General features: G+C 42.3%; 1 protein-coding gene across 1 annotated transcript in view; it reads left to right on the top strand.

The window, feature by feature from the left end:
• The first annotated feature begins 4,512 nt into the window (after nt 1–4,512).
• The window catches only part of tmem132a (transmembrane protein 132A), a 28,696-nt gene continuing 12,699 nt past the window's right edge, over nt 4,513–20,509 (top strand). Inside the window, exons 1-2 of the mRNA XM_078290156.1 lie at nt 4,513–4,543; nt 5,453–5,679. Of these exons, the coding sequence (XP_078146282.1) occupies nt 4,513–4,543; nt 5,453–5,679 (258 nt within the window). The remainder of the gene's footprint in view (nt 4,544–5,452; nt 5,680–20,509) is intronic.

Below are 20,509 nucleotides of genomic sequence, written 5' to 3'. Positions count from 1 at the left end.
GAGAGACTAAAGAAAGAAATAGAGTGTGTGTGAGAGAGAGAGTTAGAAAGAGGCAAAGGGAACGAGACACGAAGTGTGTGTGTGTGTGTGTGTGTGTGTGTGAGAGAGGCAAAGAGAACGAGATGGGATGTGTGTGTGCGTGTTTGTGTGTGTGAGCAAGAGAGACTGAGAAAGACGAAATGTATGTGCATTACCTTGTGTGTGTGAGAGAGAGAGCAAGAAAACAGAAGAGAGAGGAAGAGAGAGGGATGCTGAATGTGATGTGGAATGTGTGTGCTGTGCATTTTATGTGTGTGTTTGTGTGTGTGTGATAGAGAGAGAGAAATCAAGAGAGAAAGAGAACAAGGGGGTGAGATGAGAAGTGTGTGTTGTTCAGTGTGTGTGTGTGTGTGTGTGTGTGTGTGTGAGAGAGAGAGAGAGAGAAAAAAATGTGAGGTGTGTGTGTGGGGGGGGCTTCATGGTATTTTCTGGGTCATGCTGTCAGGTGGGATCATGTACAGAATATATAGAACACTGTGAACATAAACACACACACATTTTATATATTTAGCTCAATGTTCTGCTATATTGTGTTTCATCTACTATTACACCCAGCTGAGGTGTGTGTGTGTGTGTGTGTGTGTGTGTGTGTGTGTGTGTGTGTTTGTGTTCAAAGTACACAATATGCATTCTTGTGTCCTCCATAATGTGTTAAACGTAATATGTAACCGCTGAAGCACGATTCCAAAACAAAACAACTTACTTTGGAAAGTGGTAGGGACAAATCAGGAGGGTGCCTGAAGGTTGTCCCTCAAAAATGTTATTATTCTTTAAACACATTTAGTGCAATTCTATACAACTTTATATGCCTATTGAGTACTCTTGAACATAATACAAGTTGGATAATTACCAGTCCAAACACATAAACACATTTGAATAATTTATTTCAATTAAGCAGTCCTCCAATCACTACAACACTATACAAGCCCTCAATCACTATAACACTAACAAGCCTCCAATCTCTAACACTGGCACCAACACTCCTTCCACTGAGGATGACCCTGCCTGCACCAATATCTATGTGTATGGCCCAAATAGATGCCTGCACCTGTACCTGCACTGACAGACACAAACCTATATGGCCCTGAGATCCAGTTTGTCCACCTTGTCCTGATGGACATGTTCATGTCGCCCCTCTCTGTGATCATAATGTTCCTGAGCCTCAACTGTAGGAGAGCTGCTGCCTGCCCCTGTGCTGCTGCTCCACCCTTCATCCTGCTTCTGAAATTTACATTGATTTATCTGAGAGACTACAAGCAATCATGCTTACATGAAGAGAAAATATAGCTATGCTACCCGTCTTTGCTGGATATGCATCATTAGCCTACAATTAATTTCTAATGTACTTCAACTATTATGATCATCATCACTAATATACACATCAACCCAACTCCTTGCATCACTCATCTTAACTATGAATCCAATATGAATAGAAAACTCATTAGAATAGGATTAGTGTTATCTATCACTTAAACAGTACCATTAGGCCTACTTACATGTTTACTCTTCCCCTTTCCTTTTTTTGGCTGCCATCCTAGAGTAAAACACTGTTATTAGTTCTAATATCAAAACATACAGCCACACACTGACAGGACACTTGACCACAAGCTACTGATCCAATGCTGCTAGCTGTTAGCAAAATACAGTGGAAACTGGAAACAAGTCACCAAAACAGCGACTGGCGTGTATGAGGAAATTAAGTATTTGATATTTTAGTATGTGAATTAATTCATAATATTGTATAAGGTTAATTCAGTGAATATGTTAGCTGACGACATGAGTTTGACCATACCTTACATTTTGTCCAGTCCCGCCAGTAACTAACTTCTCTATGTCACCTGCACAGCTAGCTCTGCTTTGATTGCCTCTACTCTGCCAATCCAGGGGCACGTTCAAAGTTTGCACCGTTTTGCTACGGTGCAAAACGTTTTCTGGTTGAACGATAGTTCAACGCACTACCGTTTCCTTTTAAACTTTCTGTTTGCTACGTTTTGGGGCAACTGAACGTGCCCAACGTAGTGCTTGTGACGGGTTAATAAATCCCTTTGTGGGGCCAGTAAAATGTTTTCACAGAAAACGTATGATCATTGATCAGAACTGGTAGGGACAATTAAACAGGCCGTCAAAAGTGGTAGGGACATGTCCCTACCGTCCCTACCTAAAATTACACCCATGCAACCAAGGATGCATCAGATGGTGACTTGACCAATGAGAACGTATAAGCCCCAAGATTCACTGCGAGAACGACACATCACATCCAAGTATCACTATAGTCTACAGTAGAGCCAGTTGTAACAGGTGGGAAAATGAAAAGGTGTGTGTCTTAATTAATCATGCAGTTCATCTCAGACTGTAAGGAAGCTTCTACTTACTTTCATGAGAAGGTTGTTCTCTCCAAGACAACTTGGGAAGAACTTTCTCAACAAAGACACAAGTATCGACTTCTTGGAATTGACAATCAGCTATTAAAGTTTGTAGCAAGTAACAATACAGATGCTGTCCAGTCCCACAGCTCCTAGCTAGGTGTGCAGCATCAAGTGTTGTTGTAGTTGAAGTTCCTACAGTCCTGGAATAATCAGAATAACCACATCATTAATCCAATGTGTTGTCAAGAAGAAGACCCACTCTACTATACAGCTACACTATGCTAGCTGTCTTTCAGTGTCATAGTAGCCTGTTAGCCAAAATATGGAGTCATTCCTATGTTCCCAGGGTCCTATGTTCCCCAGATTTATATGGCACATAATGGGAACATGACAAAGGGTCCTATGTTCCCCAGTTCTACATATGTGCTCTCCCTGTGTTCCCAAGGTCCTATGTTACCAGGGTCCTATGTTCCCCAAAGGCCACATTTACCTTGCTATTGAAAATCTCATCAAACCAAATCATCAAAAATAGGGTAAAATCTGACCCACAGAGAACATTGGTTTTTAATAGTATGGCATGCAGCAATAAAACATTCTGGGTAGTTTTGTGGATCAAACCCAACCCAAACAAGAGTTTGAGTCAAGTTTGAGTAAAATATTATCCACAGAACCACCCAGACTCTTTAATATTCTCTGCCGGGTCAGATTTGACCCGGAACACCACAGATGTAACAATTTTGTTTAGAGACCTTCAAAATTGATAACCATTGGTTTTGTTGTGTTTATATAGCTTGAAGCCTTGTTCCAATAAAAAAAACGGGATAATATTTATGAAATATTTTAACTTAAAACGGGTCAAATTTGACCCAAACACAATAGGAGGGTTAATGTGTGTTAACAGAATATTGAACTGGGGAACATAGGACCCTGGGAACATAGGACCTTGGGAACTTAGGACCCATGGGAACATAGGACCCTGGGAACATAGATACGCTCCCAAAATATTTCATTAGCATTGCCCAAACATAATAAATTCCACGACTGTAAGGCAAAACTGCTTTGCTAGCTCAATCTAGTTGTAATTAAAATATTCACCAGCAAAACTAGCTTTTGTCGCACATATATTAGCTACTGCAGTCACAAACACACATTGCAATGTTAGCATTAATTGAGCAAACCTAAGAAATTTCAAACCTGATACACAAAAAAAAGCTTGCTAACTCAATCTAGTTGTAACTAAAATATTCTCCGGCAAAAAACACTTTTAGTACACATAGCCACCACACTGATTGATTTTGTGTTTGGATCAGTCGTGTCCAACCATGTGCCATAGACAGCCGAGAGTCAGGTTTTCATTTGAGCCAAACACTACAGCAGGTGATTTCAATGATTAACATACCTTCAACCGAGGAACTAATCAGTGAAATCACCTGGTATAGTGCTTGGTTGGAATGAAAACCTCGAATCTGGTTAAGATAATGTCAGGTAGCTAGCAGCTAACCATCACTGTCTTGTTGTAAACACATCCTATTTGCACACATATCTAGTAGAGACTAGTGTATTAGTAGTATTAGTCGCATGTTAACATTAACATTGGTTGCTTTGCAAAATCAGCCTACTGGCTAGTTAGCTAACAGTTTGTTCAGGTTAACTGAGCTGACTCTTCTCAAGCTACAACTCAGTGGAGTAGAGACTAGGGCTAAAGACACAGTTTACTGTGTCATTGTAACCTACATTTGGAAACAAATCTACCTTATCACACTATTCATTTTTATTTATAACATTACTGAATGGATCTATAGCCACGCTACAACAATCTTTTCAACTATCTCTCTTTTTCTAGCCTGCTTGGTATATATTTAGACATTATTTGCGTAGAGCCAATTCTCCTCTGGACTTCAACAATGGATCCAGACGTGGTGGCTAAGAGATTTGTGACGCAACTTCAAAGCCTCTACACAGAGTGAATACATGCATTGTATTGTGTTGCCCCATAGGGGTGTTATGACCATTATGGTTTCTCTGATGGCCTATTTTCTTCCCCCACAGGGCTGTAGTGATGGGAGATGTAAGCTGCCGCAATGTGTGGTGGGGCAGAAGAGTTAGGATGCTGCTGCTGTTTTGGATTTTCATAGCAGGTGAGTGTCTACTATGGCAATTGGACTTTTTGTCTCTAATACATTAGTGAATCAAAGTCAATGTTGAGTTTTGCAGAGGTCAACAGTTCACATGTATTTCACTTTCTTTGAAGTGGTAATCCATCCTCGTTATTTTGGGGGGGTTATGTTTTTGCCCCATTCCGTCTGTCTGTTTGTGTATTAGCAGGATAACTCCAACAGTTATGAATGGATTTGCATGAAACTTTGTGGAAAGTTTGGTCATGGGGCAAGAAAGAACTGATTAACTGTTCACACTGATTGGACAAAGGCGGGTATGGCACTGGGCATGGCTTCTAATAAAAAGGCACGTAACTTCCGAATGGATTCACACAACACCATGAAACTTTCTAGAAATGTTGGTCATGAGGCAAAGAATTACTGATTAATTTTTCACACTGATTGGCCAAAGGGGGGGCGTGATAGTGGCCTTGGCTTCTTATAAAAAGGCATATAACTTCTGAACTGATTCACGCAACACCATCAAACTTTGTGGCCTATCAGCAGACAGAAGAAGAGGCAAACCCTCTATTATTGGCCCAACCAAACAACATGGGACACTGGAGAGCTCATTTCCGGTTTAGACATAACCACCCTGCCAATTTTTGTGGTAGAAGAGCAGCCCTAATGACCACTGAACAGATATAGAGCTGGTTGGCCATGTGGTGTTGAGATAATCAGCTAAAATGCTGGGCTTGCTTAGATTTTCTGTTGATGAAGTTTGAGTTTCTGTAGGTGGCGCTCTTTTCTTTGTTCAGCCATGGTGGCTATCACTGCTCATGCTAACTACCCAATTCTTCTCCTATTTATTCTAAAATAAATCGAGAGCAGCTTTCTAATAAAGCTCAATCTCTAATCCCTTCGTTTACACCTACTCTTGTTTTCCTCCAGTCCCACCATCCCACACCCAGCCTCCTCTCCCTCTCTCCCTGCCTGTCCAGATGTCGGCTGTTCCTCCTCCTTGGCGGTTCCTGCCCCTGTCCCAGGGCGAGCTGGGCCCGCTCTTCTCCAACTCCAGCCCCTTCTCCTTCTCCCAGAGCCTCCTCATGATGCCCCCACCCAGCCAGGCCTCCAGACCGGGCCTCCAGGCCTCATTCGGGCCTTATTCAGTCACACAGGTAAGAAGGGAGGGCGAGATGGATGGATGGATGGATGGATTTTATATGTGGGTGGGTTGATTGGGTGAGTGGATAATTTGACGTTTTTGATTTATTTAGTCATTTTAACAAAATAATTGAGCGTATTTTAGTTCTTAAATTATAGATGTACCTGGAAACAGGAAAAATATTCAATATTACAGTGAATATTAATGTATATAAAAATGTGTACCAATTTTTTAAACACTTGGTATGTATATACATGTTCAAAATATATATAAGTAAATATATTAATGAATAATATATCCCGGCAAACCATTTTAAAATGTAAGGAAATCTATTTATTATTCAAAACATATTCTAAACATATTCATGAATAATGTATCCTTGGAGGGGGGGGGGCGGGGGGGGCTGGGGGGGGGGGCAGCATAGGAAAGCCCTGTGTTCCACGTACTTTTCTGGCAAATACACATTGAGACGTGTTTCCAGACGTGTTTGGATGCGTGTTAAGGTGGAAAACAGACTTTTCCGGACGTATTTGGACCATGTGTGCAGGTGCACGGAGATTCCTGGTGAGTGTACAGTGATATCTGGTCATTTGCGACAGTGACAGAAATCTCCGGTACACAAAAGTTGTGCGTTCTCGGGGAATTACGGATGTGTGGCGGCCCGAATATCTCCTGGCACGTCACCAGACATATCCGGATACAGTGCGTTTCCATACGCGTGTACAGAGATGTACAGGATGGAAACGTAACTTTTCGTCCAATGAATAAAAAAAACAAAACAAAACAAAAAAACCCAAAAAAACGCAGCATTCGAATACTGATTTCAACGTCGATTACCATGGCAACAGTAGAAGCTTCGAAGCTTCGAAGCATTCGGGTCAGCCCTAATTAATACACAACATCTGCTGTTAAAATACATGAAAATATATATTTTGTGTTTATGGGTTTGCCAAAGCTTTTCTCCTTGGTTAGTGTTAACAATCTAATTGAGTGTGCTTGCTGCAAGCAAAGCACACTCTTATTGTTACCAAAGATGCTTTATACACACAAGATGACGCATTACAAGCTGCGCCAATGGTATGAAATGGTATACACTTCCTGTCTCCTAAGTGGGCGTGGTTGCCTCTCCCCCCATCCCCCCACCTCGTTTGGAAGTGTTGTGAACGTCGTGTGGAGAAAGAAACACAAGTTTTATTTCAGTTTTAACTTTTAATTCATGGTTTCACGTATAAGTCCCTTTAAATTTCTGTTTATCCATTTGGAAAGCGACGTCGGCAGCGGCACGTCGACAACAGATTTTTATAGACATATATAGATAGATATAGATATATATATATAGATCTATATAGACATATCATACATCAAAATGTGTGGCTCATTGAGGAATAGTGTGCTATTACTTTTCTAAGAGATCCATCATAAGGTTTTTGAGATATTCAGTGCTAAAAATTATTTTTTTGGCCCATCCACACACACTGAAAACAGGGGGAATGTTCAAGCCCAAAACGTTGCAAACGAAGTTTGCATCTCCTTGCGCTCAATGCACTACTGTTTACTTCCGTTAATTCTTGTGTGCTAAGCGTGGTGCTATTGTATGCGACTCAACTGCTGCTCCGGTCCTACAATCACAGGCAAGGATAAACTGAAGTCAGCTCCTGTCCTCCAATCACAAGCAAGTATGTTAGCAGACTCTCCAACTAGTTTCGTTTCTCATCCATGTTGTTTCCCCGCTACAAGCGGCAGATAGCTTGTTTCTCCCACAGATTCTCTGATCAGTAAGCAGAGAAACCCTGCATTGTGATAAACTGAAGCTTGAAAAGTAAAATCTATACAATTATATCATATCGCCGTTTATTTCCATGCATAGGCCTATGTGCGCAGTGATCGGGAGGAGAGAGGGGAGAGCTGGCGTGGTAGTGTGGTTCCGTCCCGCTGACAGCCGGCTGGTCTGTCGGTGAAGAGAGCTCCAGAGACGGGCAGGAGAGGACAGGAGCGGGCCTCTATGCCGACAGCCGGCTGTCACGGCAGAGAGGAAACGGGACGCGCTGGAATTTCGAGAGCTTCGAACGGTTCCACTGAGATCAGTGTAGATGCATTTGGACTATTATTCTTATTTACAGTATACTGCGGACATTTTAGTGGCTGCACGGCTTTCATTGATGCATTTGGGGCAGAGGGGCCGACCGGTACAGTAAGTCAAAACAAACAAACACACACAATGTATGCATTTATATCAGTTTTACTTCATTTCGAACTCGAGTTCGTACTAATGCCTTCCGCTGTCTCCAGGCAGCACCACTGAATAAAGCGATAGCCCTTTTCACCCAACCAAGTCCCAACTTGGCCTTGACAGGCTGTGATAGGACCCCCCAGGGTCTACATCACTCAGCCCGCCCAGGCGCTATAAATACTGTCACTGACTGTCAATCTTCCTCTTGCTAATTCAACCACCGCTGTTTGAGCAAGCCCTTATCCTTTCGTAGCTAGCTAGCTAGCAGATATAGCTTCGTTTTCGTTATCATCACTCATGTCGGACTTGAAGCGCTGCACGGAATGCAGGTCGCACATGACCAAGAGGGACTCTCACCACGTGTGTGTTCGGTGTCTTGGTCACGGACACGCCGAGGCGGCTCTCTCCAATCCCTTCTTTTGCATTGACTGCACCAGCCTTCCGCTCGGGGTCATCCGCCATCGTGTGGAACTGTTTAGCTCTCTGTCCAGCTGCCCTTGTACTGCCGAACGGCCTAGAGGCGCTCTGGAGGAGGCTGACGAAGAGGAAGGCGCTGATTTAGCCCCTTCGGGCGCCACAGCACGCTCTCATTCCCCGTCTCTCGCTCAGCGTTCGCGCCAGGGAGAGCAAGAAGAGATACCGTCGGGCAACCGTAAAGAGCTGCGGGACTTCCACGCCACCCAGTGGGGCTCCGAATAGGAGGACGACGGAGAAGAGCCTGCTGAGGAACACCATGTGGCAACTCACCAGATCTCGGCGAAAGGTCCTTACCACGAGGAACTTATGCGTCTTCTGGAGTGGGCTGTAGAGAAACTAGGGATTCCTTCCACCTACTCCCTCCATGTTGGCTGGAGCACATTTTACCAAAGCTGTGACCGCTCCGGCACCTCCCCGCCCTCTCCTGGTGCTTAATGACCTGACGAAGGAGGTGAGGCTTTCCTGGGGAGCCCCACAGAAAGCCCGCTCCCCCATTCAGGCTTTCAGTATGTGGTCCACACTGGATACAGAGTTGGGCTACCTCTCCATGCCCCCCTTGGAGGAGTCCGTGGCCACCCACCTATGCCCCTCCCTCACCACGGAGAAGCCTCAACTGCCGTCAAAACCGTGTAGACCAGTCATTCCCAAAGACTGGGTCGCAGGAGATTTTATTTGGGTTGGCAAATAAATTTGCAGAATTTCTTCCATAGTCTTTTATTTAAGATTTATATCTGCAGTACACCTTTGAGCCACATGAGGGAGCTCGTTGGTGTTTCTACCACACTCACGGTTTCCGCCAGATTCTGCAGCCAGCCACAAGAAATTCAACCTGCTGATGACAGAAATAGACTGAACGCTGCACCCGATATGCGCATTGCGCTCTCCTCTTGTACACTGGACTGGAATGCAATACTAAAAAGCAAGCAGGCCCACCTATCACATTAGCAAGGTAAATAGCACATAATGGGCCTAATGAGATTTGACATGGAATAGACCTGATGTGGTTAACGAATTGATTGTTGACTGTTGGAATTGATTGATTGACTGTTTGATAACAATAGCTGCACTTAAACACAAGCCTACTTGTTCTGATAATAGGCATGAGCATTTCAAAAAACTTTCAACAAGAACCATGTTTTTGATAGTACTGAATGTTCGTATTGTTCTGATAATTGTACTTATAACATTGAATCTAATATGAAAGGCTAGCATACATTCTGTTTGTTTTACTGATGAGAGGAAAAAAACGAGAGCCTGTTAACTCCGCCTAAATGCACTTAATTTGTCTCATTTATAAAGTATTTAAAATGTGTATATTGTTTTACTGATGAGAGGAAAAAAACGAGAGACTGTTAACTCCGCCTACATGCACTTATTTGTCTCATTTATAAAGTTAAAATGTGTATATTGTTTTACTGATGAGAGGAAATAAAAACAATGAGATAGCCTGTTAACTCCGCCTACATGCATTTATTTGGTCTCATTTATGAAGTATTTAACATGTGTATATGTTTTCAATAACACGTGCATAAAACAAAGTTTTAAATCAAACGTATATCTCTTCGAAATGGCTGGTTTACCTATTCAAGATAATATAAGGTGATGGCAGTAAAAATGGTTAGGAACGTTCATTTATGCACAAATTCGCTCTTCTCACGATTTATAGATAAATCCTATTGTGAATTGGGTCACGATGGTTTGTCATTTTTAAAAAGTGGGTCCCCAGAAAAAAAGTTTGGGAAACACTGGTGTAGACTCACGGCTAATTTGGCGGAGAAATCATACAAAACTCCTAAATAATGTCTGCCTGCTGCAAGCCTACCAAGCTAACCTCCTGCGTGAGCTGGAAGGCAATGCTATGCCCGAAGCTTATGTCGAGCTCCGCAAGGCAACAGACTTTTGCCTTACGATGGCAAAGGGAGCGGCCCAAAATGCGGGACGTGTGATGGGTTTTTCGGTTGTCACCCATCGCTATTTGTGGTTGAACTTGACCCAAATGTCGGAGAAGGAGAAGAACAGGCTGCTGAACGGTTATTCAGTCCTGTTGTGGATTCCATAACGCACAAGTTCGAATGCCAGCAAAAGTAATCGGCGGCCCAGTGTGTTTCAAAATGCCCTCTGGCCACTCGAAGATACGAGCGTCATGGCGTCAAACCTAAATATGAGCCCGAAGCTCCATGTGGAGCCGCGACATACGCACAACAATACACAAACACACAGGGAAAATTGTGTACTTCATACTGCCCTCTGCCCAGTCGAAAACACGACCGTCATGGCCACAAACGTAAATACTATGAGCCCAAAGTCTTGTGTGAGACCGGGACATTACACACCAATTTCACAAATGCAGCTGTCTGACCATCATATTTTGCCGGCAGCTCATTCACCGAATCACGTACACACCATGCCTTGCCTATCGGCTCGCGTGAGCCTTTGGAAAAGCGCATGCGCAGTGTCTCCCTGGCTAGAAAAGACCCTAAAGAAGGGTTATGCCTTGCAGTTTAGTCGGCCGCCACCGGGGTTCGCCGGTGTCACACAGACAGTAGTCCCAGACCATGCAGTACCTACTCCGCAGAAGGAAATTCTTTCCCTGCTAGAGAAGGGCGCCATCCGCCAAGTAGCGGACAGGGAGAGGAACTGCAGGTTTTATTCCAGATATTTCCTAGTGCCCCTAGTGTTCTCTAAGGCCAATATTAGACCTGAGAACAGTAAACAAAACATTACAGAAGATTCCACTCCGAACACACCGTTGTCTGTTCAAATCAATTCGGAAAGGAGACTGGTTCACTTCAGTAGATTTGAAACACGTTTATTTCCACATTCCAATTGTGGAGAGACACAGGAAGTATCTGAGGTTTGCCTTTCAGAGCAGAGTGTTCGAGTTTTGTGTTCTCCCATTCGGCCTCTCTCTTGCCCCAAAGATATTTTCAGTTTGCTTAGACGTAGCAATTGCTCCTCTACGCGCTCAGGGGATAAAAATTATGTCTTATCTAGACGACCTCCTAATAATAGCGAGCTCGAGGGACAAGGCACGCTCTCATACTGGGGCACTTATCAATCACCTCCACAAATTGGGGTTTCTTGTGAACTGGGAAAAGAGCACTCTACTGTCCCTGTCAGCATCTCACATCCAGGGCCGGTTAAACTGGGCAGCGGACCTATTATCAAGAGGGCAGCCTCAAGCAGCGGACTGGCGGATTCACCCGCAGATTGTAGAGATTATTTGGCTTCATCTCGGACGGGCAGGCGTGGACCTGTTCGATTCTCGAGACACAACTCACTGTCCTCTGTGGTATTCCATTCAGAACGACAACTGTCGGGGACACCATGGCCTCTGCCGCTACGCCCGGACCTACTGACGCAGGCAGGAGGAGAGATTTTCCATCCATCCCCCCAGAAATGGAAACTGGTTGCCTGGCCCCTGAACGGGAACGTTTGTTAGGCGATGGTTTGCCTATGGAGGTTGTTGAGATAATTCAGAGTGCTAGAGCCCCCTCAACTAGAGCTCTTTATACCTCTAAGTGGCAAGCTTTTGAGTGGTGGTGTGTTGCTCGAGGGGATGACCCAATTCACTGTAATATTGGTGTCATTCTCAGTTTCCTTCATTGCCTGCACAAAAAGGGCCTATCACCTTCTACACTTAAGGTGTACTTAGCTGCCATCTCAGCTTGTCATAGTGGGATAGACGGCAAGTCACCGGGTAGCCATATTTTGGCCTCTCGGTTTATGCAAGGTGCTCGCCGGTTACACACACCGAGCCGTTCCTTAACTCCCAAGTGGGACTTAGTCACAGTGCTGGATGCCCTCACTAAGCCCCCATTTGAACCTCTCCATGAGATTGGTTTGAAATTTTTGTCTTTGAAGACTGCCCTACTGGTAGCGCTAGTTTCAGCAAAGCGTGTGGGGAATTTGGCGGCGCTGTCTGTTCATCAGTCTTGCCTCATTTTTTCTCCTGATAATCAGAGAGTTACTTTGTGGCCTAATCCTGCTTTTCAGCCTAAGGTTATAAAGGCCGGATTTAAATCTACGGTCATTGACCTTTCCGCCTTTCATCTGCCTCCTTTTCAGTCGGTTGAGGAGGAGCGGTTACACACCCTGTGTCCTGTACGGGCTCTCTCCGTTTACTTGGAGCGCACACGAGCGCTGCGCCGTTCTAATCAGCTGTTTGTTTGTTATGGGTCTCAGGCAATTGGTAAGGCTCTGTCTAAAGACCGTTTATCACACTGGATAGTGGAGGCGATTGCTTTGGTTTATTCCTCTGCAGGGCAGGTTCCCCTGGAGTTGCCTAAAGGCGCATTCTATCAGGGGTGTGGCTACTTCTTGGGCATTGTTACAAGGCGTTTCAGTGGAGGATGTGTGTGCTGCTGCCTCTTGGGCTACCCCACACACCTTCATTAAGTTTTACAGCCTTGATATGACTGCTTCTTCATTGGCACATTCGGTTCTGAATGCTGCCAGATGTTAATGTTTGCTTCATACATCAGTTGCACCTAACACATTACTAGAGGTTATAGATATGCTCTGACTATTAGATCCTCTTATATTTTATCAGTAGGGCTGTTAGCCTCTGGGTGGCTGCTTTGCCACTATTATTCATATGGCCAGTACTCATCCTGTGAGGTAACCCGTATGCCATTAGGTGGATTGTCACTGTTTACTGAGGCTTTGCCTTTACCATCCAGTCTTTTATGGGTGTTATTTTGGCTGGAATGTGCGTGCTTTCGGGCTGCGGTAGTTTCCAGTGGTGCTGACCTTTGTGATCTGCGAGGGTTGGGTGTATACAGTATGGCATTAGTACGAACTTGAGTTTGAAAGTAAAACGTTGGGGTTGTGCTACAACCCTGGTTTTACGAATGAGAACGAGAGTTCGTACTTCAGGCCTTGCTGACACTCGTTCAGGAGCTGAATGATGTGCCAGAGGAAGATTGACAGTCAGTGACAGTATTTATAGCGCCTGGGCAGGCTAAGTGACGTAGACCCTGGGGGGTCCTATCACAGCCTGTCAAGGCCAAGTTGGGACTTGGTTGGGTGAAAAGGGCTATCACTTTATTCAGTGGTGCTGCCTGGAGACAGCAGAAGGCATTAGTGCGAACTCTCGTTCTCATTCGTAAAACCAGGGTTGTAGCACAACGATTGCCGTTATTGCTGTGCCTTGTTCCAGAGACAGCAGTCTCCTTTATCAGCCATGACCGACATGACAGGCTATAGAGACGCGATCTGCCACTACGAAACTTTAGAACAGTTCTATGCTGCTAATGTATGTGATAAAAACATATTTTTGCGGCCGAATGTTTAGTTACAACAAGATTGAACTAGCAGAAGGGTGTTTTGTGTAAACGATTCTGAATTTCTCTAATTTGGGTAATGCAAGCCCCGGCCACCGATCTCCTCTCCATATAATCTCTCTCTCTCTCTCTCTCTCTCTCTCTTTCTCTCTCTGTGTGTGTGTTCGGTTTTTCAGATTAGTATTTTTTAAAGCAGGTGACTAATATTCTACTTTGTGACAATGTGCCGCTTTGAAACTTTCGAACGAACACTTTCATACACAGATCAACAACTGATATGTTGTCTCTCTATCTCTCCTCTCTCTCTCGGTCTCGCTCTGTGTGTGTATGTGTGTGTGTGTGTGTGTCTGTGTGTGTGTTGAGTTCCTCCCTGTCTGTCTGTCTGTCTGTCTCTCTCTGTGTCTGTCTCTCTCTATCTATCTATCTATCTAGCTATCTAGCTATTTCAATTCAATTCAAAGGGGCTTTATTGGCATGGAAAACACGTTTACATTGTTTTTTTTAACAATATTTTTATTATACTTTTAAACACAAACACAGACAAATTCAACAATACACAGTGGCCACAAGAACTAAACATCTGACTTAGATCCCTGATACATGACACATATAGCACGTAATATACTCGAAGAAATGATTGCACACAATCACATAAATATGTCGTGAAAAATGTCATAGCATCTATGTATGTATTAGGAAACGCTCAGTCCATTGCAATCGACAGTGATGCAACAACTAAACATCTGGAGAGAAAAAAGGAAAAAAGAAAAAAAAAAGAGAACAAATTATAATTAAATAAAGTAAATAAATTAAAAGATTAGGAATGTTAAGAAAACTCAGAAAACAAAGCACAGAAATGCATAAATAAAAATCAATCAACAAATAAATAAATATACCACCTTATGACCCAAAAATGTAACTTTGCCAATTTTCAGTACTGCAATCTATCATTCCCTTTAATACAGTATTCGTAAGTCTTTTACCAGCATATTTAAAGAAGGATGTCCAAGTCTTAAAAAAATCGCCCGTTTTACATTTAAATCTGTATGTTAGATATTCCATTGGTATTAGCTCAAATATCAGTTTATGCCATCCCACAATTGTAGGTGGTGTACTATCAATCCATCTAAGCAATATATTTTTCCGGGCAGCAAATGTAGGAATACTGAACAGCCTTCTTTGATGAGAACCTTTAATATGAGGACTGGGTACACCGAGGAGCAAAGCCTGAGGTTCAGCGTCAAGGTGGACATTAAAAATCAGGTTAAGTTTACCAACAATTTTACCCCAGTACTCTTCAATATGGCTACCACACACAGTGCCTACAACTTCCCACCTCCACTTGACATTTTGAGCACATTTCTGTCAGACTTGGATTCATTCTATGTCTAAGCAGGGGGGTAATCTGTAAACGATGCAATATCCTAAACTGAGTTTCTCTGGTTCTATTACATATGGAAATTTCCTTCGCAAATTGGCATATTTCTGCCCATGTTGTTTCATCTATTGTGAGATTGAAGTCATTATTCCATACGTGTCATAAATATTCTGAGGACACGTTACAGCATACCCCTGACCGAGAACTGATTTCTTGCCTCTGTTAAGGAGTAAACGTTCTATCTGTGTCTGACAGTCAAAGAGGTAACTGCTCTGATTCTGAATAAAGCTACGAATTTGTAAATATCTGAAGAAGTGATTTCCGGGAAGACCATATTTCTGTTGGATTTGTTTGAATGTAAGCGTCACTCCTTTATCAAATAGATGCCCCAGAGTTAAAATCCCCCTATCTCTCCAGATATTAAAGGTCTCTAGAGTCTGATGGCGTGTCATGGTCACTTTCTTTTAGGTGATTATAAAATTGAAATGCTCTCGTTTGGATTTTGATAATTAGTGGGTATTGTCCTAATTCTTTCTCTGTAAAGAATATAATCATCAACAATAAACAATCATATTAAGAAGTCAAATATTATACATATTTAAAAATTATAATAGTGCATTTTGTACATCAACTATTGCTATCTGTTCATGTTCATACAGTCAATATTAATGATAAAATAAGTTTGTAGAAGCAGAGAGAGCAGAGAGGTTTCTCTTATCTTGTTATTGGACATGAGAACAGAAAGTGTATTTCTGTCTATATTTCCATGAGATTGCAGTGCTGCAGAGCCTCTGGTCTTTGGTTTTCCAGTTTTATTTCGAACGTGGAACCTAAAGACCAAACCTGGAATCCCAAACACCAAACCTGGAATCCCAAACACCAAACCTGGAAGTTTTTTTTTCAATTTCCAGGTTATGGTCCCCAAGTCTATATTTGCTAAGAATGTTTATTTCTTTAACTTCATGAATGCGAAGGTATTTGGCCAATTTCATTTGTCTGTTAAGTGTGTGATGGCGCTGAAGTTTATTCAGGTTTTTAATTCCTTTATTCCACTTCCATCTGTGTAGCCTGTTTTAAGTGGAGGTCAGGGCACTTTATTGTGTCTCTTGGTGTGTGTTGGTCTCTTAAGTGTGTGTTGGTGTGTGTTTTGGTGTGTGTTGGTCTCTAGGTGTGTGTTGGTGCGTGTCTTGGTGTTGACATGCTGCTGACGTCTGATACCAGCTGGTTCAGGGAGTCACATTGTAGGAAATGCTGATTGCAGAGAAGGGCTTGATATTTTAATGATTACTGGTCTGATTGGTTTAAATGTTGCCAGAATTTATACGTTTTCCTTTTAATATGTATATGGACGGGGGACAGTTCTACTACTGCTACTACTACTACTACTAGGCTATTACTACTACTACTACTCCTATTGCTACTACCACTACTAGGCTACAACTACTATTACTACTACATGTACTACTACTGCTACCATTCCCATCACTACTACTAGTTCTACTGCAACTACTACCACTATCTAGTGCATGTACAAACACCAAGTCAAAGGGACTGTTGCTAGGACAGCAAGCACACTTACATTTTCTTCAGAAAATGTATCCTTTTCTAGTTTATACTTTTTCCCCTTAAAAGACCCTATCCCTTATAACTTGCATCAGTTTGATACTACTTACTATGTACTATGAATCTTCAACATTTTTTTTATATGAGCCTGAAAAGGTGGATAAACTGTATTATGTTTCTAAAAAGGTGGGTAAACTGGGCTAAGATGGGTTTGCCCTCCACTACATCCCTGTGCAGACAGTGCCATGAAGGGGGAAAACTGTGAAGTTGAGATTCTCGGATTCATCTCAGCTCTCCCAGCTCAAACCTGTGCCTGTACAGCTTTGATAAACCTTGATTCAATAAGGTCAATTTTACATTTTACAATCTGTAGTAATATTCTAACACTATCAATGTAAAGCAAATGTAGCTGCGCTTACGTTATCGCAGTAGAAGGTTATATTACAAACATTGTCTGATTTTCTCTGACTTAGATTAAGCATAATCCTAGATTAATAACCATTCTCTATGGATGGCAGTCCTCCAAGACAGACAGGCACTCTCCAGCCAAGACTAAAGGCCTAATCTCCTCTCTGGAAATCAGAAAAGTTGACCTACTGTCTAAGTCTTTTGACCCTTTTCTCCCCCACTTTCTCTCTTTTGCTCCTCTCCTTTATCATATCCGTTTGATTCTCTTATCATCTGTCTTTATGTTTCTTCTCTTATCCGTTTCTCTCTCCCCCCTTCTCTGATTGTCTCGCTTTCTCTCTGATCTTTCTTGTGAGGCTCGGCGCTTTCTTTCATTTTCAATTTCAATTTGCTTTGCTGGTGTGACGCGTAAATCCATCTGTGTCGCCAAGGCATATCACCCGCTTCGGATGTTATCAGACGATTAAATGGCCGTTATCAGTTGTCATCGGGACCATAGATATGAGGTAGTATGGCCCTACTCTACCTCCTAGTTGGCTCAGTAGGCTGCTATCATCTATTGGTAAACTGGATCACCGCAGGGACCGGCTACGTTGGTCTGCGTCCACGTCACGTGACTGTCAAGTTTCTCTCTGCGGCGAAACAAAAACGTTCCTTTTATTCTCAGTGGAAAATGCAATATTTTAAGATAGTTTCGGCATTAAAATGCGTTTTGATAACATTTCTAGCGAGAAATGTGCATTTTATTTTCATAATCTTCGTTCAGTGAATGTATATGATGTTTAGTTTGTTAGTTATTACGAAGATTTATTCAGGCTTTTTTACCGTTGCTATGGTGGTTGCTATGCACGCTGCTATCGCTGAAACCACAGTTGTAGTTCTTCCGGTTTGCAAAGTGGTCGTAAAAAGATATATCTACTGAATATATCAAATATCTAGTATAGCCGAAGTAGTAATTACACTGCATCTAGGTGATCTATGTTAAGAAAAAGTAAAGACGTTGGTTTATTTCAGATATTTTAGCCAAAACAGGAGTCGAACGCGCCAAGTCCGCCCGCAATGCCCTTCCGTGAGCCACGACATCCAACATGTTTGTGTGTCAACTCCCGTTTTGGCTAAAATATCAGTAATAAACCAACATCTTTACTTTTTCTTAACATAGATCATCTAGATGCAGTGTAATTACTAGTTTGGCTGTACTAGATATTTGATATATTCAGTAGATATATCTTTTTACAACCCTAGATTTACAACCCTAAATTTGCAAACCGGAAGAACTACAACTGTGGGCTGATTTGTATCAAGCTGCATGGCGTTCGTTTAGTGTTTGTCAAAAGCCTGGCAGTCGCGTTCTGAACCAGTTGAAGTCGAGTAATTGCAGACTCGCTTAAACAAGAAAATATGGAGTTACAGTAATCCAGGTGGGAAGAGATAAAAGCATGGATGATTTGCTCTACGATGTTCTTAGGCAGTGCTGAACTGATTTTGGCAATATTTCTGAGTTGTAAAAAACAAGACGGAACCAATTTCTTAATGTGATGGTCAAAGTTCAGATTTGATCAAACACAACACCAAGATTTCTAGCAGATGGTTTTATATTTCCTGCTAAATGCCCGAGGTATGGACTAATACTCTTTAAAACTTGGTCTGGGCCAATGACCAAGATTTCTGTTTTGTCCCTATTCAGCTGTAGAAAATTCAGTGACATCCAATCTTTGATAGCAGTAAGGCAACAGTGTAGAGTATCCAGATTTTTAAGCTTGTCAGATTTAAATGATACATAAAGCTGGGTGTCATCTGCATAACAATGGTAAGCAACAATCTTAAACTGACGAATAATATGACCAAGGGGAAGCATATACAAGCTGAACAAAATGGGACCAAGGATTGAACCTTGTTGGACCCCACATGACATATGAGCCGACGATGAGACAAAATCATCAATAGTCACCCTGAAAGATCTCTCTGTAAGATATGAGGAAAACCATCTGAGGGCAGTTCCATCTATGCCGACCCAGTGCTTTAGTCTATCCAGCAAGATGGTATGATCAACGGTGCAGACAAGTCTAACAATACTAAAAAGGAGTGATGACCAGAATCTGCATTCATAAGCATATCGTTAGTGACTTTCAGCAGAGCAGTTTCAGTACTATGCAGCTGGCGAAAACCAGATTGAAATGGGTTGAGAATGTTATCAGCTTCCACTATTTCCAGTAGTTGTTTAGCAACAGCCTTTTCAATGATTTTTGAGACAAAGGGTAATTTAGAGATTGGTCTGTAATTATGAGGGAGTGTTGGATCAAGGCCAGGTTTCTTTAAAAGGGGCTGAATACAGGCTTGTTTGAAATAGTCTGGGAACAAACCGGAGGACAGAGACTCATTAACAATAGAGAGAAGACAAGGGGCAATGACATCTAATACCTTTGAAAAATCTGGGGGGTAGAGTGTCAAGGCCACAGGAAGATAAGTGCATGTGTGACACAATATCAAGCAGATTATTCAGGGAAATCGGGGTAAATTCACTCAACAATGTGGGGGAGGCATCTGGAGAAGTTATACATGAGGTAGGGGGCGTTATAGAGGCTTTGATACCCTTAACCTTCTCAACAAAATAAGCTAAAAACGTATCACAATCTTCAACAGAGGAGGCCGAAACAGTTGAAGGAGCAGGGTTTACAAGTTGATCAATGGTGCTAAACAGAACTCTAGAGTTATGTTTTTTTGCAGCTACGAGGTTTGTAAAATACTTAAGTCTCTCTTTTTTGATTAATAAATTATAAGCAGACAGTAACTGTCTCATATGGAGGTGGACCTGTAAGTTCGTTTTCTTCCACCTTCGTTCTGCTGTTCTACATTCTCTTTTTAGTTGGCGAGTATCATCACTTACCCAAGGTGATGGATTTGACTGGCGCCTTGACCTTGCCGTAATGGGAGCAATGTAATCTAAAACTGATGAACATAAAACATTAAACTGTCTGTTAAATTGTCTGATATGCACCACTGCATAGGTCACTGATGAAACACATTGCATTATGTTATAAATATGGACTCAAGGCAGACTGTTTTACAATTATCAAAATTTAATACATACCTGCATCAACGAATGAAGAAAATATTAATATTCACAGACACTAATTATTAACAAATACATGGTCATATTCATGGACATACATTCGAGTGGTACAGGACGTCTGTGTGTTCTGTCTCACTTTCCTCCAGTAGCTGGATGAACTGGCAATGGTTAAGCCCCGATGACAAGTTTGTGGCATAGTTAGCATGCTTGGTCGAAAAATGTCTCTTGATGTTGTATTCCTTGAACACCGCGATACTCTCTTGGCATATCAAACATACTGCCTTTGAACCGACACTTGTGACGAAATATTTAGATGTCCACTCTTGGTTAAAAACGCGACATTCAGAGTCAACTTTTCTCTTCTTTGAAGCATTCATCCTAACTCTGATTCTGTCATCACAACCGCTAACGTTACTAACCTGTCACTTG

The sequence above is a fragment of the Centroberyx gerrardi genome, chromosome 3 (genome assembly GCF_048128805.1).
Source record: "Centroberyx gerrardi isolate f3 chromosome 3, fCenGer3.hap1.cur.20231027, whole genome shotgun sequence".
NCBI classification, from domain to species: domain Eukaryota; kingdom Metazoa; phylum Chordata; class Actinopteri; order Beryciformes; family Berycidae; genus Centroberyx; species Centroberyx gerrardi.
Note: the sequence above shows the minus strand (reverse complement) of the source record. Positions and strands in the feature narration are given on the sequence as shown.